We start from the raw sequence: 16,057 nt of genomic DNA on the forward strand, positions 1-16,057 counted from the left end.
CCAAGGTGAGGGGAAATGACAAAACACAGCAACGGTCTCTCGCAATGACCGAAACCAGAAATCCATCTCTTGTTGTTTGAAATAAATTATCGCGTTTCTGATAGAAAAACTGAAGCCTGACGGGTTTCCAGAAGGGAGAGGGGATACAGTGCCACGCCCCTTTCCTCGCTTGTCTCTTTTGAAGTGCCTTAAATCTTCCCTGGCCTTTTGTTTTTTTCCTCTTTCAAATTTGACCTACTTCTCCTTGAAGTTCAAGCCAAAAAATTGATATCTTTAAATTATAACAAAAAAATGTTTTAGTTTTAACTGGGCTTTTTGGCATTTTTCAGTGATAGGCATTTTTCAGTGATAGATCGTAACTACACTGTAATATCTTTTTCGCAAGGATCGCAAATATTGCATTCCTTTAATGCGTTTAACTAAACGTTTATGCTGAGCAAGAAAACCGAGTTCTTCAATGCTCCCCTTTGTACGATTGGAAACGACAAAGAAAGAGCTAAATATCGGATTATATAGAATAAAATACACGTTAAAGGCACACAGGAACACTAAAATTACCTGTGAACGAAACTACCGATTTAACGAAACAATCCTTGCTTAAGTAAAAGTGAAGATAGGACTGGTACCAAATACCCTGTGAAACGAATCCGCCTGAGATTGTATAGTTCCGAAGAAAACACAAATGGAAAGTGATTTAGCAACGGGATTCATTGACGAGACCCAAACAATTCTGCGTGCGTTTTCTCTGTTTTCTCAAAGTGTTTGCTAATATATTAGTATCAACTGAGCTGAAACTTCAACACGATAGTTGTTTTGAACTGCTGTACTTGTACCCTTCTGAACAATTATTTTGCAATTGTGTTACTTCAAACGATAGAAATCTCCCCAAACAAATTATATGTACCTTTCAAAATGAACAAATGCCCAGAGTGCATAAATACATATTTTCTTCTCAACCACGCAATCTATCTCATGCCGTACAAACTAACTATTCAACCATGTTGGAACTCATCTCCAAATTTCCGTCTCACCCTCTTAAGATTCAGTAAGTGGATGAGAAAGTAAGCTCCCAGAACACGGTTGACAAGTTCAAGTTGTACCAAAAAAACAAGCAACCGCCCATATTATTTCCTTCTACATGGCGCAAACTTCCCAGATCCCTTCCGCGGCTAGATCACCCCTCCCCGGTTTTGGCCCATTTTTCAATTAATTTTTGACCTCATATTTGTAATTTTCCCAGAGCCGCAGTTCCTTCCTCGCGCCGACTCTCTGACCGTAACCCCCCAACTTCGTCTGAAGGTTGTTGATCATGATTGCAAGTGACAAGTTACTAATGGGACTTTTGGGTTTTGTGACTTTTTTTCCCTCTTGTATCCCGAGCCTGTTGCAATTATTGGCGGGTGCCCGTTGATTTGCTGCCCTGGAAATGAGTCCTGAAGCCCGGGCGAAACTTGGGGGAAGCTTGGGGTCAGCCTCGGGCAACGGTGGTTTACAAGGCCGTCATTAAATTCGGTATGCTAATAACGCCAGCATGAACGGAGAATTGTTTTTTTTTTAAACTGCCAGCAGCTACTGCACTGACCAATCGTGGTGAGGTTTTTAGGATTCCAGCACTGTGATTGGGAAGTTGGGAATGACGTCAATTGTGTACATACCCAGCCAAAAGTGGTACAACAGAAGCGTAGTAGTCGAGTCACAAGTCCATCACAAGTCCATCACAAGTCCACCACAAGTCATAAAATGAAGTCACAAGCTACCCGATATAAGCATTCCTTTGTTGCTGTTTGTCCCCTGCTATTTGTGACTGGACTTGTGATTTACTCGTGACCAGAGTTATGATGAACTTGTCGTGGTCTCGACAATTCGACACTGCAAAACAGCTTTGATAAGTCATCAATATCAAAACACGGGCTAATCTTAAAGGGGCATTTCGGCCAGAAATTCCCGAAAATGTCATGTTTTGGATTGTTTACTTATACTCTTTCAGAGGTCTGGTTGAAAGGAAGCAAACCTTATGTCTTACCGTTCCCGAGAAAAGACGAAAAAACCTGGTTGTTTACATCGGACGCGACGGACATTTTGTGGCATACCCATACGTAGTTCAAGTCGCGTCTATTCAATGCAGCGCACAAGTTGTGTGTGTGCATGTGGTACATAATACACGCATAACAGAATATGCAACATGTTGTTACTTACATGTCCGCAGAGTGCGAATCACTGTGAGGCTGGATTCACAACTAGCACTGAACATCTCGATTTTTCGGGGACAAAATTGTGACCCCCCGAAATTCGTTCTTGCATGGTTCTCGCAAGAATAATACAAAAACGCAGTTTTTAAAGGATGGTTGTGTGGACGTTTATATTCTACTTATAATATAACTATATAATGTATTATTGATAGTTATATTAATTTATTTGTTATTAACATAATTTCGTTTAAAATGTAGCCCAATTGGGTGCATTCCAGGCCGTAATGTGCCTTTAATAATGTATTGGTCAAGAGAACTTATTAAAAAATGGATCTGCAAATGCCATCTACACTCGCTACTTGTTTCGTTATTAAGAAGTATGCAAGTTGAAAAAGACCGAAGGCAATACGCATCGTGTTTTCGTATCACAATAACAATTTCTTATTTGCTCTTGAAATTCCCAAGGGCGGAGCAGTTATTAGCCGTTAAGATTCCCAAGGGCGAACTTAAACAAATCACTCTCCACGGGCCGCACATTAATAGGGAAACTCGTTTAGACACTTTGTTTGTCTCTCTTTTATTATTCTTTCGGAAGGAACAAATCCAAGACTGGATGGGAATATTTCCATTGCCGCTTTTGGATTTGGCAACAACTGCACAGATGCGGTGTCGGCATAAATCATGAACGACCGTCAGGTCAATGACCCCGTCTAGGTCACGGTCACCAGCAGTGTTTTGTTGTTTTACTAATGAAGTGCGCCCTCTATTCTCTTAATCCACCACCCGACGGATTTCATTGTTCGATTATCGGGGTCTTACCTATAGGCCTATGGCTGGTTTCACGATATTTCTTTATATACTTCCTGTGCAGCCTCAACAGGATACCAGGCATTTGACCCTATGTCATCTCTTTTGAAAATGGATATCGTCACGATATCCTATTGGCCATCGGCGGTTTGATGACAAAATGTTTGCGTATGTCAAAATGTAAATGTAAGACTTATGTACCATAAAATCATTTACAAGATGATGGCTCTGAATACATTAAATAAATCCACAGGGGAAGCAAACTGCAACCAATGTTATTAAAACAAATCCGACTTCAAGCGAGCGAGTCAATATTTAGTGACAACTGTTGAATCCTTGTTCGCCTCATGCAAAACATTTAAACACCGCTTGGAAATGTCAGCAAACGGATGTCACATTATTTTTTGTTTATATGATGCACGGTGTGTAAAAAGCAGGATTTGTGCATCCAAATGCCTTTTCTGTATTGTGAAGTGCTCATCGGTCACAAAAAAATCACCCATCCCTACGTTATAGCAACTGGTAGATTGTCCTTGGGATCTTTGCTAAATTCCCCGTGCTTCGAAAAAAAGCAGTGTCCGAAACGACTGTTATATTCGGCTACGACTTTCTTGTCCGTGGTGTGTGAATGAAATAACCAAAGCCGCAGCCACTAATACCCGATTCGGACACAGCAACAGAAAGTAATCATCACAATGCGCTACCTGGGATTAGCTCTCCTTGGGCGCTGCTTTATAGGAAACTGGTTCGGATGGTACGGTAATATTAAGGGCGCCCTCATGAGAAAGTGCCCCAAAATACTGTTTATTTTACTCATTTTTTTAAACATCAGAAAATTCAGAATATTCTTAATATAATATAGACTGTGTCTCCCATCTCTCAGGTCTGGTTCCAGAACAGACGTGCCAAGTGGCGGAAGCGGGAACGGTTCGGTCAGTTCACCAACATGCGGGCGATGGCTGCCGGGACCAACTACGAAATGCCCATGGCGCCGCGGAACGATAGCTACTCGCAACAGGTAGGCCTATTATTAAGAACTTGTTCCATTCAATGCAGCATGAGTCTCTTTAGAGGAGGATTTGTTTCACTAAGGAACACTGTAGTCTACCAGTTTACCTGATTGTGTGGAGTATATGATTGGCTGCGAATCTCAAGGAACAGCTTGGTTACCAACCAAATAGACACGTGAAGTGATTTATCTCGACTGGTTCTCGGCTGGGAAAGTAAAACTAATGACCGATACCAAATAGATCCGCACATTTGAGTGAAACATTAATTGCAAATTGCGAGGTCATGATATTATGATCAAGCATGTAGGAGTCATTCAAATGGATTACATTTCTCCTGGAAAACCAGGAATATAATTATAAACACTGCTTTTCACTCTGTGTGCAGTTATTTACATTGTGTAAAGGATTAGAGAATGAAGTTGTGCTTGTGCTTTGTCTGAAGGTTGCAAATTCGTCCTCATGGTCACCCAATCATCTGGGCTCCTCGCTCACTCCGAGCGAGCACTCGCCCCCGACGATGGCGGCGCCATTACAAAATGGCGGCGGCTACTCCCCGCACGCGCACCAGATGCCCTCCGGCGGCCACCAGCTCATGAACGGACTGACCTCCTGTATGGCGCCGCAGGGCATGCTGCCCAGCTACATGGGCATGTCCAACTCCAGCTTGCCCCAGTACGGGCAGATGCCGCCCTCAGCGCCCGTGCAACACTCGCCTGCCAGCACCACGTCTTCGGGGAACGGCATGATAGCGCCCTCTGCCGGCGCCGCTCTGATGGCCACGGGCGTGGCACCTCTGCCCCAGGGCCTGGGCGAGGTTGAGACGGAGCGGAGAAGCAGCAGTATCGCGGCATTGAGGTTGAAAGCCAAGGAACACAGTGTGGCCATGTCTATGGTTGGTGCTTACTCCTAGACAAATAACTCGTCTACCCTGAATCATCGACGGGCTTCGGCCCATCAGTGGCTCACCGTATACTGATTGTAGTGAAGCAAACAGTGGCTTTGGCCGAAAGTAAGCCCACTCTTAACGAAGATTTTGGAGTGTACGTCAGTGATAACTATGCGATGTTGCTGCATCATGTACAATACCTTCGTCGGGACAACACATGCCAAGCACAAGTTTTGAACCATTTGTGTGAAAGCATCCACACAGTTTTAATGTGCGCCATCGGGAAAAACATTAAGTTGTTTTAATAAATTGTGGTTCCTAGACGAAAAATTGGATATCTAAGTGAAACACTGGCTTCGGTAAGATGTAATGTCGCTGTGCTCACCCAAAGTGATTAGAAGATGGCTTCCAAGAATTGGTAATAATTATTATGAGTTTATGCCACTGCCTGCGTAAGCGTCTAGTCCACCGCCCTATACGCTCGCAACACCAGGTCGCAGAATCGTAGACAAAGAGTGACGTGATTGGATCCCAAGAATGTCTGATTTGATTGACTGTTAGAACCGAGAAATCGCTGTTTGTGGCCATTGTTCGTTTGTAAGGTGGCCGTACATGTACAGATGGACTGAAGCAGAAATCATGGTTGAAACTCAGGGTGTATTGTGATTATGCAAAATATCAATTACATTAAATATTGAAAGCCGAGCATGACGTTTAACTCGGTGAAAACCATTGCCAATGCCTGCCATCGTTTTCTTTACTCCCTGTGCCTTGTGAAATGCGAATCATTCAAAGCTGCATGCACTTACCGTAAGCTTGAAATAGCGCCCTCTTCTTACATATCTTTTTTTTTCTTTCTTACTGCATAAACACGCATACTGTGGATGAAATTGCTTCTTTCCCGTGTAAGTTTAGCAGTTGAAAGCGGTCTGGCATGATGTATTCGAAGAAAAAAGGCCTAAAGTTACTTTCAAATCAAAATGGAAAACAAAATCAAGACAACTAACGGGGGAACTCCTGGTGTGATAATAATGATTGTCAAACAATAGAGGGCGCCCCACGTTCGCCATGTCGGACTGGCAAAGGGACACTGGTTTTTTTTTTTGTCTTAGTTTAGTCTTCACAATTTTATGATATATATTCGTAATTATTTTATGCAATATCATTTAACAAAATACTTTTGTATTCATTTTTACTTTTTTTTTGCATATTTATTTGCAAACACGTTAACATTCAAATTCGAAATTTCTCATTGTTTGTAGTATCTGTAGTAATACTCTCTTCAATCTGGTGGCGACATCTGAGTTTTAATAAAGAATTCTGTGTTTATAATCCATGGCTGGCTTTGAGACCGAACACATTACTTGGTTATGTTTTGTATTCTTTTTAGTGTTGTAAATGCTTTGGTATACTCAGTGGCGTAACTAAGAGGGGCATAGGGACACGTCCCCCCCCCCCCCCCTTCATCTCGAGGCCTGTGCCCCTCCATTTGTGCCTCCCCCGCTCAGAATTTGAGGAAGGCAAATGTGAAGTTTGTTTTATGCTAAAACAGTTTGAGTGCCCCACACTTCAGAAAATGAGACCCTCTAAGTGCCCATGTAAGTTGGACCCAAGCTAAGCCACTGATTGATATAGTTCAGCGTTGGGCTTATTGTGCCAACTGATTGCAGACTCTGGGCCCAATTTCATGGAAAACGGTACATGACGAAAGCCTGTTAGTAGTTAAGTACCATCAAGTATACAATTGTAATAGTAAATAAAAATGACTTATCAGGTTGAAGTCGAATGACTTAAATACACACTTTTATCACTCTTTTTATCACCTGTTTAATATAAATGTGCCTTTTTTTTTAAAGTTATTATTGATGGTACTACTAACGTACATGCTTTCATGCTGCGCAAACAATCCAAACGTCTTAGACTAATCTTGCGTAAAAAGTGGGAACAAGAAAATGTTTAAAGTCTTTATAGTGTGTCCACAGCGTATCACACTCTTGTATCACTGCTCTCAAATCAGACATCGAAAACATTTTTGTCGCCGATAGCCCCGCCCCCACTCTCCCCCCTAAACTCAAACAACCCTCGCTACCCCCCCCCCCCCCCCCACCCCGACCCCGTTCACCCCCCCCCCCACCCCAACACACACAAAAAACTCGTTCTGCCGCCGGCACACTAAACTACACTGTCTCAGATCTTGCCGTGAAACAACACACCTGACGGCGCTGACATGCACAAAAGTATTACATCTCATTCTCTAATCTTTCAGCTAGGACATCTATCCATATGCTCTATAAACAACTGACAGTGTTTACGATGTCGACAACACGCATTGGTGAACAGCATTAATTACATGTATATCGCAAAATATTAATGCAAATCTGTGTAAAATGCGAAATGCTCATCTATAAGGGTTTTCTAACAATCCACGTGAAAAGAAAATAAGAAAACGAAGAAAGCCGTATTATTTAATAATTTTGGGGGTTAATTTCTATATTATAGAAGACGGTTGGAATTTCCGCGATCTTTACAATATCTGTTTTAAATGAAAATCACCTGATGGCACGTTTATGTAGAGTTTTGTAAAAATTCTAACCCCCCCCCCCCCCCCACAAAAGAAGACATATTATTTTCTTTAGTAAACCAGGAAAATGTTTCAGAAAATTAAAATCAAGATTGTTGACAACCGAGAATATCCATCATCTCATCTTATACTGTGCAGAAACCTCCTCTGGAGTACACTCGCATAAACATGTAATAAATAATTATTGTATTTCGTAAATTGTTATTGGTGGCTGTAGGATTCAATACATATCATTGTCTAGTTTCCTGAAGAACAATCGGCCCCCCAAAAATACACTAGATACAATTATTTAAGACCAGCGCAAATAAAGGTTTGTAAAAGGAGGAGTTGTTACAAGTGAATCTATTATTTTTTATACCACGAGCGGTGACAGAACATACGATCACGGCTCGTCATTCTATCTCTAGCTCCGGGGCTGTCGAGGTTGGTGCACCGCGGAGTTTAATCAGGCGTCGGCTTGTAATACACGGCCTCTGATTTCAACACCGGCCGCTGAAATCTTGCAGCTGTATCGGACAAACCGGGGGCAGCAGTGGGAATATACGTGCCGAGAATCTATAGTTACCTTGCTCATGCCTTGCTAGTCTACAACCAGTGGAGGCTTACACCCCCACCCAACCCCACCACTCACCCTAATGATAGATCTAGTCTGTCGAACGTGTCAGTGGTAAAGAAATTGACACATAAACCAATGAGATGAATAAACAAAATGCGACAAATTCTAAACAAAATGCATTAAAAAGACGCCCGTGTGCCAGAATATGTAGGCTATCCCGGCTGGAACAAAACTTTGCACATTTAGGTTTCTCGAAATTCGTACCCAGTAATGGAATCAATGTTTCTTCAAATGTTTGGGAAATTTTGTTTATAGAGGTGGGACGAAACCTCCAAAAGGAAGGGAAAACCCACTGCATCTGTGATGAACTAATTAAAACAAGAGTAAAAGTACAAACACAATCAATCAATGTATAAGTTTGGAATATACATGTAGTGAGATTCGAACCGGAGCAGGTGGAAATCGAAAGAGTACAGCTGCGCCAATGTGGCTCCACCTGTCCGACCATTTTCCAAGTCAAACAGGTGATTTTTTTTTTAATAGTTAGCTTCAAATTAATCTCTTCCCGTTTTTCCTGTATGAGGAAGTCAGACGGGAACGCTAATACAAGAACACGTCTCACTACACGTCTAACTACATGTATACATGCAAGCTTAATTGTTTCTTCAATTATGCATTTAATATCGATGTGTCCCCCGCCCACAAGAGGGCTAAAAACTGGCTTAACATGATGTGCGATGAACACAATCACAAAATGTTCGAAGAGGAAATATGGCCAGTGTATAGTTTTTATTACCCGCCTTAATTCGTTTATTGGTGTACACAGCTTTTGATGGCAGTTTTCATATTTTGTCTATCTTGAAAGCTCATGTAGGCTAACTTTTTATTTTCATGTCTGAGGATTTAAAATAAAACTGAAAATCGCATCGGGTTTCTCTCTGAAAAAATGCCAAGTTTGGTTTCCTGCAAAATATCACAATTTCTTTTCCTTTCAAAAGGGAAAGCAATTGTCCATGTCCTGTGTAACAACCAATATTTCCGTTTGCCAACATTTCAATTCCTGCGGCTAAACGAGAAAAAAATCCAGTGCATTTTCAATCTCAAACTTTATCCGTTACATTCTTGCGAGGTTTCCCGCACACTGCGCCTAAGGGGGCGCGGCGGCCTAAGCCAAGATTTTCCTCTTTTTGAGGACCCGGGTCGGGTTCCCGCCTCATGCCGTGAGGTGAATGGAGTTCGCAGCGCGTTGAATCCCCCTCCAGCCAAACTCTCCCCCGGAACCTGACACCGCGCACCCCGCGCGACGTGTCAACTTTTCTTGAATGCAACTTTGTAGTTGTACATCAATGGGTCACATTCGCGCAGTGATATATGTTTTGTTTTGAAGAATCGACTCCCAAGCGTCGATGCCCTCAAGCGGTATATAAATCCATCGTTTATACCGATACAAGTAGATTGATATTCGGTGTGTCGTTTAATCGATTCCTTGCGAGCGTTACTCCCCTCGGGATATGGCGGAGTTGCGTTTCCTTTCCTTTGTTGGAATAAAACAAAAATCAATCGAAGCTGAAGATGACAGACAGCATTTCCTGAAATGATGGTTAAAAGATAACCTTTCATCCAAATCAACTAACCGCCGAGACATCCCCCATTTGTGTTTCCCAATCTAGATGCAGCGTGATACTGTTCATCGAGATTTAAGATTCAAGATTGGACATGACAGCTTTGTACCTTACGGCAAAAGTATTTGATCCATACGAACTGCACTGAATACAAACAGCAAGGATCTAGAAAGCTCGTGCTTTTTCTTCATCCCTGAGCTATCGAAGGCATGGGATTTCTTCAGTAGATTTTCTTCACTCCACTCCAAGTTAAAGGGGTCATGAGATGATGTTTTTAAGGAACACATTTTCTGTAACTTTCTTCTCCTCTTAAATGTATGAAAACTATTTGATGTCCCTATTTTGGTTAAGTTGATTGAAAAGTGCACTTCTTTAAACGTTTTCAATTATCCATGCTATTCTGGACAACTGAGGGCGCTTTTGCTGCGATACCATTTCAGATAAGCACTGTTCAGTTTAGGAGTTTTCTGTTCAAGTTGTGAACCCAAACATGAGCTTAACTGAAAACATTTATGAAAAAAGTTTGCTCATTGACTACTGAAAAAGAAAATTTACGACTCCAGCAAAATATCCAAAATTCTTGCAACTTTTGATACTGTATTAACATTGAGCTTTCTTTCTGGAATGACATCCCAGTTTTGGTCATGAATATGTAAATTTGCATAAGCCTTAAAACCAAAATGGCACCAAAATACCCTTGAAAAAGACCCCCCAAAAAAAGATAATTGAAAATAAGGCTATTGCGTCACAAAGGTCCATTTTCAAGGATCGCATTAAACAAATTATTTTGCATGAACCTTTAAAGATAACCAATTTCCAATTTTTGTTGATGGTTTTGATTGTGCCATCGCAAGCATTATATACTCTTCGTGAAATAAGTGATTGTTCTCCTCGTAAGTCCAGCTAGATTGCAGACCGAACAGCCTAGTCAAAAACTCCAGTAGACGAAATGACTACAGCATCATTGTATGAAGCCACAAGTTTACCATGCTGTGATAAAGAACAATAATTAATCATCCTAAGATGATCAATTAATTAAAAAAAAAAATGAACCAAGAGGCTATAGCCTACAGCTCAGCCTTTGGTAGATTGCATGGTCAAATTCTGTGACGTCATTTTCTCTTTATATTTAACTTAATAAAACGTAAAGATATAAACAATCAGGTGTTACAACCTAAGAAAAGTAGCCCGATAGGCCGTTGAAGGATATGGCACCATTTGCCAAAAAAAAATGTATTTTGCCGAGTCAAGAAACAACAATACAATCAATCTGAATCAGGTTAAGAAACAAATAACCTGTCGAACTTTCAGCTCAGTTGATATTATATTTTATGGTGAGAAAACTTTAAAAATGCCTTTTCTGTATCATTTTTTTCTCGACGCAAAACATAAGATTCTGTTGAAGGTGCAGTGGTTTGGTCCGAACCATTAGGCCAAAAAAAAAAGTCTCCGGTTTCTGGTATGCAGCTTTCCCAAAAAGTGGTGCGGCGACGCGGCTTTTTTTTTTTTTACCTGATTTTTTTGCTTCAAATGTCGGCTGATGACTGCAAATGGTGCCCGACTTAACTTAGTGCAAATATATGGGAGTCCAGAGAGGCCACATAAAGCTTATTCTCGACCATAAACCAATCTAAAAACACGTTAATTTATTGTGCAGCAGCAGGATTCCAGTCAAACCAGTGAGTTTGGCGGTTTTGAGGCATCATCTTTCATTGAAAAAAAACGCGCGCGCATTCCAGAAACCGGAGACTTTTTGTTTGGCCTTACGAGGTATTGATGGTAATTTCTCTTTTCTCGAAAATGACAGCATATACTAGGCGAGAAAAAAGTTACACAGGATGCATGATCCATTATTTACATACAATCAAGTAGGATAATTCATGATTTATTGACAAATTCGGTTTTGAACGTTTGCAAAATGGTGTCCATTACTCTAAACATTGCGTGAGAAATTAACTGGAGTTTTGTTTAACAGTTTTCTTTTTGTGTTTGTACGCTTTGCACTCACGACCAGCGGGCATTGCACCTACCGCGATCGCACGTAAAGCCCACGAAAAAGTACACCTCGCAAAAAGACGGGATCCGACTGCACTTTCTTCTCTGCCTCTGGAGAAAAAAAAATCTCTCGATCCAAGAGAGGAAGACCAAAAAGCAAAAATCTATCAAGATTATTGGACGCCGATGAAACATTGGTGAATCTTCCCCGGGCCGCGCGGGCGGAGAACGCGGCCCGCCCCTTCCCGCGCTTCGCGCGCGTGGGCCGCTGGACCGATGAAAGACGGTTGGTATAATGTAAACACAATAGTCATTAGTATCGGGTTGTTAATTTGGTAGAGGGCGCGTGGCGGGCGGGTTTGTTGCCCCCTGGTCTATCCGGTGAAGGAGCCGGGGTGGGAACAAGCTCCCGCCTCTTTCTGATCCCCGATAAAAGACGTCTGTCAGCGGGGGAGATGCTCGGCGGTAGCCGGCCGGTGCTCTCGATGAGCGTACTCTACCTCGTATCTATCACTATACCAGGCCTCGCGTACGTGCCAATCTGTAGCAAGATGAACTTAGATGATAGAAAGATTTTGTTTTTTACTTTGTTTTGTGAAGTTGTTACAAGTAGGCCATAATTCTGAGAAATAGAAACTTTAGTAAGGACAATTCCCCAAATGTATACACTCTAAAAAACGAAATCCGGGTAAGATTTGATCGGAAATTCGCATGCTATTTGACCTGACACATTTTCGGATCAAAAATTACACTTCTCTGGATTATTTTATAACCCGGGAAAAGTTGAGAAAACAATTGTCTCTTCGACCCAGAAAAGTGTCCTTTTGACCCTGAAAAGTACGGGGTCAAATCATGGGCGTCAATCGATGGGGGACCCGGGACACTGTTCCCCACTACCTATGTTCCCCAATACCTATGTTCCCCAACCCTAACCCTATTCATCTAACCCTAACCTAAGGATTTTGGGGAACATAGGTATTGGGGAACATAGGTATTGGGGAACATCGGGATCCCGTTTGCCCCCCCCCCCCCCCACTTTTTCGGCCCCGAATAAAAATTGCAGCCTACATATGATTATATAGCCCAGAAAAGCTGATTAAATAACTCCAAATTCGAATACGATGTTTAAGTGATGATCTTTTGCTAAACAAAATGGTTAAAGTGATCAGAAATTTCCTCAGATCGCACTATAGAGCATCTACAACCCAACATTTTTCGGGGGCCTTAAGGGCTTCTGATCAAGGTATGTCCCCCACTTTTGAGAAGCGATTGACGCCCTTGGGTCAAGTGGAACCCGAATTCCGTGTGAATTCCGAATGACTTGCACATTGCTAAATCACATTTTACAGACAACGTATAGTCAAGCAAATAATACGATATATGGATTTGTATTTGGCTTTTCCCTACAAGTTTTTGCCAAACATAGAATATTGATTAGGCATTCATGGGCCTGGTGGAGGTAAAGGCTAGCTACCCCCTTGCCAACTGTATGGGAACCGACCCTGTGATGTAGTATTAAAGTGGATTTGAGATAGCGGTGAGTGGTGATGAAACTATGACCCAATTTAGCACCACTGTGCGTCCTTAATTACCCCAGGACGGGGTATAAAACCAAGTTATATATTGGAGCCTGGGGTATAGAGAACAGTTAAGCGTCTAGTGCTACATAGTAGGTTTAATGTTTACCCATCTAGTGCTACTTAGGTAAATAGTAGGCCTGATGTTTGCTAACGATATAGAGAGTACAAATTCAACTTCTTGTCAGTAATACTAGCCCTTACTAGAATTAAAGCTACGGTTTAGGTTTTCTCTGTTTATCATTTATATCTTGTTAAGTTATGGTCACTTCAGTCATGAGGTTCGCCTTTAAAAAGTGAAATCATGGAAGTCGTTGGTGTAGATATTTTGACTGATAATGGTTCTGTTTGTGTGTGCGTTTTGTAATCATAGAGGCTCATAAGAGCATTGTGCTTCGCAGGAAAGTGTACATTTTGCCCGCAGATGAAGACAAAATGTACTTATAATTCATCAGAAAGGAATTTGCTCCATGTACTTAACGTTCCTGGTTGAACATTTCCAAACATGTCTTCCAAAACAGTATTAAATGACATCGGTTAAACGAGGAAAGAGAATATGCTGTGCCTTACAGGGGTCAGTATACGAGGGAGGGAAATGAGGGGAGTAAATAAGATGAGACAATTTGGAAAGATACCTGGCGGATCTTGCGAGCTGGTCGTTGACAGTAGATGCCATCACCCAGGAGTCATTAAACTCCCAGCAACATAACGCTTCCATCACTCCCGGGGTATTAAGAGCCCATCAGGCAGCGGCGATGACAGCCAACGGGCCGGCCCCAGACGGTAGGATTTTTTTGGTTGGCTAATATCGTCTTCGCCGGGGACGGGAAATGGGACGGGCCCGGGGATTAGCCATCACCCGGGCCGCGACTAAACACTCATCGGGTGTTTCGTGCCGATCTGGCGGGGAGGCTGAGAGCTCTGGGCGCGCTCCTGTCCGATGGTGCCTGAGCTCTCTATTTCACGGGCTGTCATCAGGAAGGGGGCTGCGAGGGTTGTTGTTGCTGGCAGGGGGGGGGGGCTTTTCCAAGAAGCGATTGTTGAACTTTGCAACGAGATGTTGCGAGAGAATCGGAGAAAATGAGGGGTAAAAGAGAAGGGCGGACAAGGGCTATTATTTTGCTCTCATTTTACCAACTTATATTGAATGAAAGCTCGCGATCACTTTTGAGAATGTTTACAATGTTGTCGCTATAATGTCCCGTACAAGTTCAATTTTTTCTGTCCCAGTACCCTGATTGCGTATTATGATGTATTCTTTTTCTAATGACACATTGATATAATGCAACCTATCTTCCCATGTTTTATCTGCTGTTGTACAATTTGTAATACAAGTATGGAAAAAGATTTTTGGGAAATGAAAAAATCAATCCGAACCGAAAAGTCGGTTCAATCCGAACCGACTCTGAAAACACAACTGAAAGATTATCATAGGTCAAGCGCAATTTTACCAAATTCTTTCTCATTCCTTTGAGTATTTTTTTTTTTCAAGTTCTGGCAGGAGCTTCTACATGTCACTTTGTGGTTGGTCGGTCTGTTGGTCTGTCCGCGGAAAACTGACCAAAATAAGCCCCCTAAGTTTCCCTTAAAATGTAACTACCAAATACAGCAAACTAAATAAATTAAATACTTAACAATTTTTTTTTGTAACAATTTGGAAAGATGTTTTGTGTAAAATGTGTACATGCGGGCAATATATGTGCAGTAATGATACAGTACGGGATCTTTATCAAAAATCGCTATAAAGTATAAATCTAGGTATAAATCTAAAGTATTATGTGCATGCCATTGGAGTCGCATTTTTGGGCGTCGCATTTTAATGCTCTGGCAGGGTTCATCTTGATAGACTTCATGCAAGACTTTCAGCATCATAAATATGTCAAAATACTAAAGAAATTGCACAGATGAAGAAAAATTGCACAGTAGGCTTACATTAAAATGTTTTACCGTTTAAAGTACTTGTGTAGAGGATGAAAAATGACTACTTTTACATAATTGGCATTTTCTCAGCAACCCAAAGTGCCATTTTCATGATTTTTTTTTCAGTATTTCAAAGAAAAACCTCTCAGCTTTACTCTGATACCCAAAACATACAAATCCACTGCTCCCTTTGTTTTTTAAGGCAAATGTTTTAGGGTTGCATTTTTTTGTGGTGGTGGTGGGGGGGGGGGGTTCACCCTGTACAGGGGGTAAACGTAGAGGGCAAGATGGGGCGAAAGGAAACACCTGTCCCCGCCACAGTTGTACAATTTCTCCAAGACCTTCAGCACACCAGGTCAATGGAAACAGAGAGTGTGTGAAAGAGTTACTAAAATACCTGTCTGCAATTCACCTTGCTCCTGGCAATAAGGCACCGGTGACTTCCGTCCCATATACTAATCATGGCAGTTTAGGATGAGAGTAATTATGAGAGTTTGGAGGGGAAGTGAGCCGTTGTTCATCGCACTGTAGACTCACATCGAGAATTAGCCCGCAGTTTCCCCTCCCATCGGCGGCGTGATTCTAATTTACTCATCGGAACCTGCGCATCCCGTATGTGTTTTCACTGCACATTAGCTGGATAAATTGGTTGGTTTAGTCAATTTTCTGGGCATGCACTGTCTTGATTATCTCAGACGGTGGATTCATGTATCTTTTCTCCGCGGGCATTGATTTGAAGTTCGCAAGCGTCAATCCCCTATAACACACAGTACACAACACTACACAAGCCTAGTGAAGCATATAGCTGATCTCAGACAAGACTTGCTAGACTTAATCAGAGCGCACGCAGTTCTTTTCCAGTGATTCAGAAAGGCCGTTCACTGGGAGTCTTTTCATGCATGTGGTCTACACAA

General features: G+C 41.9%; 1 protein-coding gene across 2 annotated transcripts in view; it reads left to right on the forward strand.

The window, feature by feature from the left end:
• The window catches only part of LOC119727309 (ALX homeobox protein 1-like), a 32,256-nt gene extending 26,028 nt beyond the window's left edge, over positions 1-6,228 (forward strand). For both annotated transcript variants that reach the window (XM_038199166.1, XM_038199170.1), the window contains exons 4-5: positions 3,880-4,014; positions 4,449-6,228. In XM_038199166.1, the coding sequence (XP_038055094.1) occupies positions 3,880-4,014; positions 4,449-4,916 (603 nt within the window). In that variant the 3' untranslated portion in view covers positions 4,917-6,228. The remainder of the gene's footprint in view (positions 1-3,879; positions 4,015-4,448) is intronic.
• Positions 6,229-16,057: the final 9,829 nt, after the last annotated feature.

Source organism: Patiria miniata, unplaced genomic scaffold, assembly GCF_015706575.1.
Source record: "Patiria miniata isolate m_02_andy unplaced genomic scaffold, ASM1570657v1 HiC_scaffold_1, whole genome shotgun sequence".
In the NCBI taxonomy this organism is placed as follows: Eukaryota; Metazoa; Echinodermata; class Asteroidea; order Valvatida; family Asterinidae; genus Patiria; species Patiria miniata.